Source organism: Capricornis sumatraensis, chromosome 2 (genome assembly GCF_032405125.1).
Source record: "Capricornis sumatraensis isolate serow.1 chromosome 2, serow.2, whole genome shotgun sequence".
In the NCBI taxonomy this organism is placed as follows: domain Eukaryota; kingdom Metazoa; phylum Chordata; class Mammalia; order Artiodactyla; family Bovidae; genus Capricornis; species Capricornis sumatraensis.
In genome coordinates, this window is record NC_091070.1 from 212,627,235 (window position 1) to 212,640,616 (window position 13,382).

A 13,382-nucleotide genomic window follows, 5' to 3' on the forward strand; every position below is an offset into this window, starting at 1 on the left:
GTAAATCCAGTCATCTCCATTGTTTAACTGGGTGTCCTTGGGCCCATCTCTTCGCCTCTCTGAATCTCTTCGCTTTGGCTAAAAGGCAGTGACCAATGGAAGCACATACACTACCATACGTAAAATAGATAGCCAGTGGAAATTTGCTGTACGACTTGGGGAACTCAATCCAGGGCTCTGTAACAACCTGAAAGGGTGGGAAAGGGTGGGAGGGAAGTTCAAGAGGAAGGGGGCATATGTATACCTATGGCTAATTCATGTTGATGTGTGGCAGAAACCAAACCAATGTTGTAAAGCAATTATCCTTCAATTAAACATAAAATTAAAAAACTAAATAAAAGGCAGTGATTATAGAGCACTGCTTTACAGCATTACTGTGGCAGTGAACATGGAAGGCCTAATTTAGAAATGAGCCCAGCGGATCTGTGAGTCTGTGCGCATGCGTGTTTAGCTTTTGTGTGGGGATGTAGCTTCCCCGTGCCTTGGAGTGCACCCGCAGCCTCTCGTGGCTCCAGCTTTCTTATGGGTCCCAGATCTCTCACCATCCTGTCCAATCACACACCTTGGGAGGCAACCAGACTTTGAAAGTGAAAGTGAAGGCGAAAGTCACTCAGTCCTGTCCAACTCTTTGTGACCCCATGGACTATTCAGTCCATGGAATTCTCCAGACCAGAATACTGGAGTGGGTCACCGTTCCCTTCTCCAGGGGATTTTCCCAGCCCAGGGATCAAATCCAGCTCTCCCGCATTGCAGGGGCATTCTTTACCATCTGAGCCATCAGGAAAGCCCACCTCGGCTTTAATCTTAGAGCCCTACTCTGCCACCTGTTAGCTTGCTGCCTCTGGGCAGGTTTCTTCATGTTTTGAAGCCACAGGGCCCTCATTTGTGAACTGGGGAAACAAAACCTCCTTTGCCTAGTGCTTGCCAGATTTAAACAAGCCATTTTACAGAAAGTGACCAGTACCAGCTGTAGTGGAGAGGGGCTTCCAGAGCACGTTCACCTTCCTGTCACTCTCTCCTTTCTTTCTTGTGAGGGAGGAAGAAAGCAGCAGAGGTTCCTGAGTTTGGACTTGGATAATCTGTCCTGGTCCTCCCTGAAAACCAAAGGCTGAGATAGATCTTAAATTCAGAAGTCCTTTAATTTTGGCAGTTTTGAACATTTTTCTTTCAAAATCTCTTATTTTTTACTACTCAGAATTACTTTCGCTCAGTTGGTGAAGAATCTGCCTGCAATGCAGGAGACCCCGGTTCAATTCCTGGGTCAGGAAGATCCGCTGGAAAAGGGATAGGCTACCCACTCCAGTATTCTTGGATTTCCCTTGTAGGATCGCAAAGAGTCAGACACGACTGAGCAACTTTGACTTTCACTATTCTACAAGTGTTTTTTTGTTTTTTTTTTTTTAATGGAGAGTTTAAGTTAAGCCCACTTTAAAAATAGAAAGGGACAAGACTCAGAATTCCATGATAGTTCCACTAATAAGCAGGTTACCAAAAGACCACAGTCTGAAAAGGATTCACCACCACACATAGTGATATTATTTTTTGTCTAATGCATTTAAAATATGATTTGATTTTAAACATTCATTTTCCACACAATTAATTCTATTAAAACATGGGGCTCGGCAAATGATAGGTTCTCAGCAAATGTTTGCGGACAACCTGAATGAATCAGTGATTGAAATGAATGAACAATGTGGAACTGTGCCCTCATTTTGGAATTTGAAATTAAGAATTCACAGGCCTTATTTTTTTCTTGCCCTCTGACCAGAAGAAATAAGCTTCTCAGTTGACGACTAGAAAATTTTGATCATCCAAAGGAGATTGAGGACAACATGAAATGATGTTATACCGTTATACTAATTCAGTTCAGGCCCAGAGACAGGTATTATAATATAGAGCTTGTCAAACTTATTTTACATAAGGAACCCAGTATTTTATTTATTTCTTTAACTTTTTACTTTATGTTGGAGTATAGCCAATTAGCAATGTTGTGATAGTTTCAGGTGGACAGTGAAGGGACTCAGCCATACATACACATGTATCCATTTTCCCCCAAACTCCCCTCCCCTCCAGGCTGCCATGTAAGACTGAGCAGAGTTCCCTGTGCTCTACAGTAGGTCCTTGTTGGTTATCCATTGTAAATATAGCAGTATGCACACGTTGAATTAAATGGATCAAAATTACAGGTGATCGTCTTTCTCCTTGGATCAGCTTCCTGGGCTTCCCCTTTAAACGTTAACATTGTTCAGAATTCTTTCTTCATCCCCCTCCCCTCCTCTCTCTTCCCCCCTTCCTTCTCCCTCCCGCATGTCACCCCTCCTCTGTCATTATTCTCTGCTGGGTGATATACTGACTGCACCAGAATACATGTCCCATTATTCCCTGCGTTCCTGACCCATTCATATATGCTAATGTTTAAAAATTCCATTTATTAAGCTATTTATACTTGTATAAAGCAGTACAATAAGCATTTTTCATAATTTCTTTACAAGGAACTAGGTAATATCCATATTTTATGTTTAGTTCAAGCTTGGAATGGTCTGCCAGCTTGCCCAAGGACACAAAGCTCATCTTTTGAACTGGAATTCCACTGCTGACCAAAGGCCTGTACTTCTACTTGAAAAATTCACCTGAACACCAATTCAGAGTCAACACACTAGATAGAATCGCACAGAACAACTGCCCCTACACACACTTTCTGGTAACCTTTATTTTGATCCCAGAGACTTTCCTATAGCTCAAATGGAGCTGCCTGCCATGCAGGAGGAGACCAGGGTTTGATCCCTGGATCAGGAAGATCTTCTGGATAAGGAAATGGCAATCCTCTCCAGTATTCTTGCCTGTAGAATCCTATGGACATAGAAGCCTGGCGGGCACAGTCCGTGGGGTCACAAAGAGTCAGACACAGCTGAGCAACGAAAACACATTTTGGTCTCATTATGAACTCACAAAAAATTTGCAAAAAACTACGCAAAATATCGTATATTCTTTGCACAGATTTAAACAACTACTTTTAGGGAGTTATTGGATAAGGGGAATCAGAGTACTGGAGAAGAGCCAGAGGCATCATGGGAGCCAGTGAAAGTAAGGTTCACAGAGACAGAAGAGTCAGAAGGGTCAGACACTTTAGAAAGGTCAAATACAACAAAAACCTGACGGCAGCCCCCGGGGTTAAGTGGCTCCACTAAGTGGTGGGTGCTTGGAGTTGCCCAGTAAGAAACAGTCAAGGAAGCAGAACAAAGGCAAGGGAGAGGGCGGACTTGGACCAAAGCTTCCGTTACGATGGCAACTCATGAGTCTGTCTGCGAATCCACCGTTCTCCTGCAGCCCCGCGGCACCCAGGATTAGGAATAAAGCCGGACAATAGAATTCATCAAAGGCAGATAGGAGAGTGTGGTGGGAGCTGCTGGAGAGGGTCTTGCGCTCCAGACTAAGTAGTGAGAGGAAGGGTCAGGAGCGGGTGGAGAGGTGGGGAGAATTGAGGGAGCCAGGAGTCTGGAGAGACAGAGGGTTCAGGACACCAGGGGGTGCGTTGAGACCAAAGTTACTCTGCTGGATGAGGAAGCAGCCGGAGGAGGAACCAGGTGATGGGGTTTAAGATCTCACAGGTGGACTCTCCCGGGTCCCAGAACAGCAGGCTCCGGATACGGTAGGAACATGGTTGGTCTTCGGCTGGAGCACCTGATCTCAGGAGGAGGGGCTGACCTCTGAAAAGTGAAGGAACCATTCTTCCGTTGGAACCAAAAGGAAGAAGAGAACATAAGCAGACGGGATTGCAGACTTGAGGGGTGAGAGACAGGGCACGCCTGCCAAATGTCCTCTGTTTCACCCACAAAAACTGAAGCAAGGTCATCACTTGAGTGTAAGGGAGGTGAGGGAAGGGCAAGAGGTCAAAGGGACATGCAAGAGGCATGAAAGGGCTTTGAACAGAGTAGGGGAGTGAGCTAAATGGCAGAGTTGCTGGACAATATCCACAACTCTCTGAGGTGAGCGATCATGAATTTATAGTGGCATCCTCCTACTCAAGTGATCTTTCGCCAGCAAAGCTTGACCGCACTGGGGAAGGGCTGGAGGAAGTAGGTGGAGAGCTTCATCCGCAATTGATGTCTTCCGGGCAACCATTTAAAGGACTTAGGTGGATTTGCAAGAGAATGATCCTAACAGTGGACCATGAGATCCAAGTTGGGAAGAGAAGACGGAGCTGATGGTGGAAAGTTGGTGTCAGTGGAGTGAGATACAGATGAAGGTCAAAGAAAACGTCCTCCGGGGCGTTAGCAGTTGTCTGTGGAAGGGAACACCAGAGGGAGGAGGAAACCCTCCATTGCCGAGCGCTGCAGAGGAAGTGGTGGACCCGCGAGGGGAAGACGGGCTTCAGTCTAGGCAGAGTTAGAGCAGGCGGCCCCTAAAGACATTACAGCTACTACGCAGAGTTTGTTTGCCCTAGGACTGGTGGTCAGGAGGTGGTTCTAGAGGGAATGCTGTGGAAAGGATGAGGGGGAAGGTCGATAGTAGGGGAAGGTAGTGAAGCCGGCATGGAGCAGACTGGGAATAAGGTTTGGGGAGAAGATAAAAGGCCAGAGGCACTTGCATCTAGAGCAGTTTTCTTTTTGGTACCAAGTTGTTTTGATGCCAGCAATGGCTGTGGGCCTAAATTATTCTTCCTAAAGTCCCCTGGAACACTGCCCCCTGCTCCATGGTATAGTGATGTTCAGAGAAACAATGGAACTGGCTACAGAGCTTGGGCTTGGAAGGTCCCGAAAAACTTCCTGAAAGTTATCCAGCAGGGCATTTATTTGATGGGAAAAGGCAAATACAGAAACATAAGCTGGTGTCTGTTCATTTATTCAGTCACTGTCTGAGCATCTACCATTTCGCCAGCCCGTGTAGGCTGCAGCAATGAACTATCCATCTGTTGGTGGGATCCCAGGGGCTGGCTGCTCAGAGGAAAGTCTGTCTGTCCGCAGACCTCCCGACCTTACCCAGACAGCAGAGGAGAAAAGAAGCTGATTCTTCATCCCAAATCTATTTTTAGGTGCTCCATGCTAACTAGCTGCCAAGTATAATATTTTAATTAAACCCCTCTAACCCCTTAAAGTGGTAAATGGCTTTTTGACCTCTTCTCCCTAATTACCTTCACCATGTTTCAACAAACTGCAAATACCATCTAATTTTTGGAAACAAGTGCAAGATAAATTAAGTCTGAAGCTGAGGGCTTTTGGCAGCAAAACCTGAATCTCCAGAAGAGGTGTAATGTGGTACCAGTAGAGGCTTGTAAGGATCCCCTGCAGGGCTAGCATTCTGACACCTCAGGCCCGCTTTGCAGTGGTGGGCTAGCATTAGAGTTTTGATTTTGATTATCTTGTTCTAATTTGTTTAGTAATGATGTCAGTCTCAACTGTGGTCGTGGGGGGAAAAAATGCTATAAAGAAACTTCGCAAAAGGTAGAATAAAAGATCCTCGGCCTTGGGAAATCTTGGAGATAGTGAGATGGAATGAACATGGCATCTGAGTCCACCGTCCCAGCTTCCCTTTGTTAAATACTGACAACGTCCCAGGTCCTGGGTGAGCCTTCATATCCAAGATCTCATAGAATTTCACCCTCATCATGCTTCAGTGGGTCAATATCACTAGTCCCATTTTACAGATGAAGAAGTAGAATCAGAGAGGTTTTCTAACTTACCAGGGCTTCTCTGGTGACTCAGATGGTAAAAAATCTGCCTGCAATGCAGAAAACCTGGGTTTGATCCCTGGATCAGGAAGATCCCCTGGAGAAGGGAATGGCTCCCTACTACAGTGCTCTTGCTTGGAGAATTCCATGGGCAGAGGAACCTGGTAGGCTACAGTCCACGGGGTCGCAAAGAGTCAGCCATGACAGAGCGACTAACACTTAAACTTTCACTTCAGACTTAACCAACAAAACCCAAAATGCCAAGCCCCAGATGCATAGCCTGCTATCTCCTCACCATGCCAATCTGACTTCAGGTGGAGTTATATCAAGTCCAGCCAGTGAATGTCAGTGTTTCTCAGGACAGAATTACAAAGCAATCAGATGCACAGGGAGGAGTAGGGGAGAGGATTCCCCTAGAAATTGGTTCAAACTTGGTTCAAACAATATCTGAGCTCAGGATGAAGAGGAATACCCTTCAGGTTCAGGACTGGGATGAGTAACCGGAAGGACGGAAGGAACTTCCCCAGTGGAGTGTGTGAGCTCATAGAACAGGAGGGGCAGTTCTGACCCAGGGTCTCTTGCAAGTAACCCCCTAACAACACTCATTCTGCTCAGTTGTAACTGTTTTCACATCTGTTCTCTCCGCTTGCTAGCGGCTCTTTAGAGAAGAGGGATTGTGCCTTAGACATTTTTCTCTTCCCGCACTCAGCCTGGCCTGTAATAGGCATTCAATGTATGTGGGAATGAATGAGTGCAGGAATGAGTGTGTGAAATGAGAAGAGATTAATTATGTCCGGGAACTGGGGAGCTTCCTTCCCAGGCCCTCCTAGGAAGGGTTTCCTGGGACAGGCTTATCAGGGCCCTGTCCGCACACAGAGAGCAGTTCTAGGATATGCTGTCCCATCAGAGGAAACCAGATTTGACGCCACTTTCATTTTATATACTTAGGCTTGTTGAGTTTGCTCACTATTTCTTTACTGTTAGGCACTTTACCTACAATTAGGATAAATTGCCATGTGGGCAGCAACAGAACAGGCTCATAGAACTTTTTATTAAAATAGCTGAGTGCTAACATTGAAGAATGAAGTGGCTGGAACTAAAGAACGCATTTTTAAAGAAGGCAAACACCTAGATACAATGTAGTACCTTAACTGGTATCAATCACTACTTAATCTAATTAGTTTAGAAGCTATTTTAAAGAGCTTAATTAAATTAAGCTGTGATTGATAACACTTTATATCTACTTGAGGAGAGCACTTCTTCTAATTCACCTTGAATCTTTATGCTTCCAGTCAAAAGCCTATTTCAGGCACATGCTAAGTGTGGGGAAGGGTTGGGAAAGTACTTCACTGTCCCTGAAATCATTCCGGGTGCCTTGCACCAGGCTCAGCCAGGGGCCTTGCAGAGTTCTTGGGCACAGACATTCTGATACCTAGTGGGGGTGGCCTTGACAAGGACACCCTGAGATTCTCCTTCAGCAGACCTGAGAGCACATGGGGAAATGCAGAAAGGTCAGCAGAGCAGAGGAAAAAGCTTAGCAGGTGAAAAGGTGTCTGGGATCCGCTTAGCTTGAGGTCAAGGTGAGGAGTACTAGCCCACATCCTCTTGGTAGAGATGTGGTGCCGGGTCACAGTGGAGTCCAGACAAGGGGACTCGCTGAGCTGGACCATGTAAGTCCATCATTGCCTAGAGAGCAGCAGGTCAGGGGGTGTGGGGTCTACCCCTGCCCCCAGTGCTCTAGGAACTGTGACTACTTTTGAGCCCACTAGGAACTATGGAGGAAGGAGATAGGAAGTAGAAGGTTTTATCTGGGATACGATGTACAGACTTGAAGCTCTTCTGGGCCGGGGCTGGGAGGTGGGGATGGGAACTGGTCCTCATCTAAACTACAATGTTTGTCTTCCGTCTCCTCTCTGCAGCCCGCATGTGTGATGCCCACCTTCGAGGCCCCTCGGGCATCATCACCTCCCCCAATTTCCCCATTCAGTATGACAACAATGCACACTGTGTGTGGATCATCACGGCACTCAACCCCGCCAAGGTAAGGCTCGCAGGGAGGGCGGGTCGTGTCCTATGGGCAGGACTGGGTTGGAGACCGTTGTTCTACCGGGGATTTCAAACCCAGAACTTGGTCCTCATAGATTTTCTGAAGACAATTCTTAAAAATTGTTTTTATTAAATATCAAGTTGCTACAAAAGCATACTTGTAAAATATGATATAAAGAACGTCAATACAAGACACAACTGTGTAGCCATCTCCCAGCTCAAGGGAAAACAGAGAGCCCCACAGATAACCTAGTGATCTGTGTCCCCCAGTAACCTCATTCCATTCCCTAAGCCTCAGGCCACCATTTACCTCAACTGTGTACTTTATTATTCCTTTGCTTTTCTTTATAGTTAGCACATAAGTATGTATCCCTCAAAATGCAATGTTTAGCTTCCCGGTACTTGGACTTCATGCAAACGTAATCATGTCGCATTGATATATAGTCTTAATTAGCCTTATTCAGAATTATGTCCTTAAAGGTTTCTGTATTGCCATGTATCATTTTGTGCTGCTCTGTACATTTTTTCCCATCTTCCTCATTTAGACCTTTTTCCTGTGAAGTACCCTTTGCTTGCTAATAAATTTGATAAGTATCTTGCCAAGATCCACAAAATAACCTGTTAGAATTTTTAATTATACAAAAAGTACAGATACATTGAAGAACTGGTACCTTTATGATTCCAAGTCTTCCAGTCTATTCATATGGTATATCTTTACTTAGTTAGGGCTTCTTTAATAGCTTTCAATAAATTTGTAAAATTTTTTCATTATAAATCTTGTACATTTCATAATACATTTATTTCTAGATATTTTTGTTATTGCTTTTATAAATCATATCTTTTAAAATTTAGTTTTCTACCTGTTTCTTGCATAGTGGTTAGATATGCAATTAATTTTTATATGTTCAGCTATCCCATAGTAATTTATCTGTGAATTTTTAGCATATTCTATATAAAACAATCATAATCTGCAAAGAATGATGGTTTTGTTTCTTCTTTTTCAATCTTATACCTTTTCATCAACCTTTTTCTTGCCCCAATGTTCTACCTAGAATCTCCAGTATAAAGTCAAATCATTGTGACCATGGTAGGCACTTTTGCCTTTGTTCAATGTCAAACAGATTGTTTTACTTCTTCACCATTAAGTATGATGTTTGCTAAAGTTTTATTTTAAGTTTCAGTTCCTTTCTAATCCCAGTTTACTAAAAGCTTGTATTGTGAATGGATGTTGACTTTTATTGAGCATCTTTCTACATCTATTAATATAATCATATGATTTTTTTCCTTTATTCTCCTGTGTGGTGAATTCCACTTTGATTTTTCTGATGTTAAGCCAACCCTGTATTCCTGGGATAAACCCAATCTGGTCATTTAGTATTATCATTTTTAAAATATACCTATATTTGAATTGCTAGCATTTTACATAGTGATTTTGCTTCTGTTTTGTTATATATTACAGATTTAACAAAATAAAATATATTCTATGTACATTACACACACACACACACACACACACACACTTGCCAGATTTCTGTATCAAGATATTGCTAAAGTGAAAGTGAAGTTGCTCAGTCATGTCCGACTCTTTGCGATCCCATGGACTGTAGTCTACCAGGCTTCTCTGTCCATGGGATTTTCCAGGCAAGAGTACTGGAGTGGGTTGCCATTTCCTTCTCCAGGGGATCTTCCTGACCCAGGGATCGAACCCAGGTCTCCTGCATTGCAGGCAGATGCTTTACCCTCTGAGCTACCAGGGAAGCCCAAGATATTGCTAGCCTCATAAAATGACTCAGACTTTTTCATCTCTTTCTATCCTACTACTTGTTTTTAGTGTTTTACAGTTTCATCATCAGATGTCTTGTGGATATTTTGGTATTTATCCTACTTGATTTCATTAAACTTCTTGAATCTATGGATGACATCTTTCATCAGTTTGGAAAATTTTTTAGCTATTGCCATTTCAACTGTTGTCTCTCTTTATTCTCTTTTCTGCTTCTGGAAGTCTGACAAGGCATGTTAATGTGGCTCATTCTATCTTCTTTCCTTAACGTCTATCATTTTCTCTCATTCTGTTCAAGAATTCTCGATCAGTTATGTCTAACCTCTGTTGAATTCATTCTCTGAAGATTCATTTTAATTTCAAATCTTAGTATTTTGCATTTATGAAAGCCTATTTAGTGTTTTTGATTGCTTTTGAGTTTATTTTATAGTCTCTGGCTCCTTACATATATTTAAGTCATTTAAATATATTAAGGGCATTTATTTTATATTCTGTGTCTCTTAATCTCAGTATATGAAATCTTTGCAAGGTTCACTCTGTTGCCAGCTGTTTCTCACCTCTTGCCCTCAGAATCACGTTTCTTTCTTTGTTGTATAATTTTTGACTATGTGGTTAGAATCATAAACTGTGGGGGAATTCTTTGAGATTTGGGTAGAAACTGGTGTATTTGTTACTGTTCTGTGCTTGGGGCCATTAACAGTCAGAAACCTCTTCAGATTGAATTCTCAGTATGAAGGTTTCAAACCACCCAAGTAATCTGAAGGCTGCAAATCCATATGAAGACAGATTTATCATGAGAGAGTCTCAGAGGAAGTTTTCTATTTGCTTTCATTCAGTGTCAAAATCTGAAATAAACAATCAGCCTTCAGATCTACCCAGAGGTTAGCAGAGCTGTATGAGAAGGACGTAGGCCTATTTCTAGCTCAACCTCACACTAAGGGTGCAACTTTAACCAGTTCAACCTTGTTCGGGGATGTCATCGGAAGTTCCCAACCTTGGGGGGACCTGACCTTTGTCTCCTGCTCCCCCCTCTCCACAAGACCCTGAAAATCAAAGCTCTGCTTCACGAGTTTTTAAAAATGTGCTTCATGCTCCAAATCACCTTTTGCATCTCTACATTCACTGGGGTTTAGACTCTGAGAGTTCTTGCCATCCTAGTCTTCTTGGGCTTCCATAACAAAATATAACAGATGGGGTGGCTCTAACAAGAGGCATTCATTCTCTCACAATTCTAGAGGCTAGAGGTCCATGATCAAGATGCCAGCAAACTTGGTTTCTGGCGAGATCTACTCCCAGCTCATAGATGACCCCCACAGATGACCTCCTTCTCAGCATGTCTTCCTGTGTTCTCTGTGTACATGCAGAGAGAAATGTTCTGGTATCTTCTCCTCTATTTTGAGGACACCAATCCCACTGGATTAGGGCCCCATCCTTTGACTTCATTTAACCTTAGTCACCTTCCTAAAGGTCCCATTTCTAAATATCGTCATATTGAGGGTTTGGGCTTCAACATATGAGTTTTAGGGCAATATAATTCAGTTTATAACACTAATTAACTTGTAAAAAGCTTTCTTTTTCTTTTTAAATTTTACTCAACATTTTAAAACTGTTTGCTCAAAAGTGCTTAGGACCACAATACTTGGAACACTGGAGACAGATTTCCTCTGCAAGTCATTTTGCAAATGAAGAATCGTATTTTATCAAACCATTTGATGATGAACCTAGTCAGTGGAGAAGGATGCTTTGGCCACATAGGGGTGGAAATGGAGGCTAACCCAGAAGAAGGACCTTGAAGTTGTGAAGTTGCTGGCTAGAGGCCTATATCATGGGCATTGTTAAAGAACTACAGATGCTTATCTATGTTTGCTTTCGAATCTGAAGATGGGGTAGAGGGTGAAGCATAGGAAAGTCCTGAACATTTTTTGAGAAACAGTCTGATTTGCCCTCAGAAGACCTAACCTTGGCTGGTGTGTGGAGGTCAATGGCCCCATATTAGTCACCACCCCACAGGCCATGCAGGAGGTCACTCCAACCTGGGTTTCTGAAGCCAGTCCCCCTGAAAGGCACTGCCTCAGAGTTAGGTTATACAGAAGGACATTTTTCATGGGATCTTCATGCATTCTTAGTGGGCTTCAGATAGTGCTAGGGAAGCCCAGGAAGACTGAAGGGGGTTCCTCACTGGCACAACCCAGGAGGAGAGCCAGGAAGGATACAGTGCAGAAAGGAGAGTATAAGTATAGAATCTCAAAGTCTGAGGCTGAAGGGTAGGAGCTGCCTTCCTGCAAATAGCAGAGAAAATGCATAGTGTATTCCTACTGCTGTTCAGCAGCCAACAGGAGAGATTCAGTGCATTCAAGAAATGCCTGTCTGGTCACCTTGGGGACCTCTCCTTCAGCAAAAATCACAGCCTTTCCACATTCACAGTATGTTTCATGAGCTTAGCATTTATTCATTCATTGATCGTTGGTATGATCTCTGCCCTTGAGGAATGTGCACTCAGGAGAGGAGGATGGGTAGAAACGTGAAGCTAGAGTTCAGACAAGTGCTAATGGAGCTGTGTCCAGAGTGTGACGGGAAATCTAGAAAAGAGACACTAATGGAAGGCTGGGGAACTTGGCACAAAGGCGGTGACGTTTGAACAGGGTTTTGAAGGATGAGGATATCAGAGTAGACACCTGTGCCGAGGCACTGAGGTTTGGGTGCCGAGGCACTGAGGCTTGGGACAGTGTCTTAGAACTGAAAATAACTCAACATGCCTGTATCAAGGTGAGGCTGGAAAGTCCGCAAGATCCAGATCAGGGTGAGCCCACAGGCTTGACAGAGAGGCTTAGGTTTTATTCTGAAACAGATTTCTAAGAGTAGAAGTGTTAGGCTATTTGTGATAACAGTAATAGCTATCTCTTATTCTATGCCTGTTATATGCCAAGAACTGAGTGAGGCCTTCTGTGTAAATGACTTTATTTCATTCTCTTCATAGCACAAATAATTAAGTTTTAAAATACCCATTTGGTGGATGAAAAACCTGAATCATGGGCAAGTCAAAGGTTAGGAAACTTGGTCACAGCACATAATCAGTATTAAGTGGCAGCACTGGGCTTTAAAGCCAGTCTTTCTGGGTCCATTGCCCATGAACTTAAGTAGCTGTGCTGTGCCAACTGGATGGAACATGGTCTCAGAGTCAATGGGAGGGGTTGGGACCCGGAGCAGTGGGATAAGCCTTGGGAAGGATGAGGGGCACTCTTTCTTCTGTACCAGAGCAATAGTAGGAAGAATTTTTGAAAGATTACTGTGGCAGCAGTAGAAATATTAGAGAGGGATATTGAAGAGAGTGAAACCAGTTAGGAGGCTGAAGCATTTGCCCAAGTAAGGAAAACGGAGTCATCAGCCAAGGCTTAGGAAACATGGAGGGGAAGACAGATTTAAGAGAAATCTGGGGAATGAGGGCTTCCCCTGAGGCTCAACTGGTAAAGAATCCACCTGCAATGAGGGTGACCTGGGTTCAATCCCTGGGTTGGAAAGATTCCCCTGGAGAAGGGAAAGGCTACCCACTCCAGTATTCTGGCCTAGAGAATTCCATGGACTATACAGTCCATGGGGTCACAAAGAGTCAGACATGACGGAGTGACTTACACACTCATTAGGGAATGAGATGGGACTTGGTGGCTGACTGGATGTGTGAAGGAGGGAGAAGGAGAGGTCTCATTCACCATTGTCCCCCAACTGACCACCATAGTGTCTGACATACAGTAGACACCCAGTAAACATTTGTTCAATGACCAAATACATGACAACTCCATGTTTTCTCACTTGGACTATTGGGAGGCTTTCAAAGGAAATGCAAGAGGAGGAACAAGCTTGGCAGCAGTCAAGAGGGAAACATGTGCATCT

At 43.7% G+C, this 13,382-nt stretch overlaps 1 protein-coding gene across 2 annotated transcripts in view; it reads left to right on the forward strand.

The window, feature by feature from the left end:
• CSMD2 (CUB and Sushi multiple domains 2) overlaps window positions 1–13,382 on the forward strand; it is a 678,038-nt gene that overhangs the window by 369,681 nt on the left and 294,975 nt on the right. For both annotated transcript variants that reach the window (XM_068966215.1, XM_068966217.1), the window contains exon 10: window positions 7,588–7,709. In XM_068966215.1, the coding sequence (XP_068822316.1) occupies window positions 7,588–7,709 (122 nt within the window). The remainder of the gene's footprint in view (window positions 1–7,587; window positions 7,710–13,382) is intronic.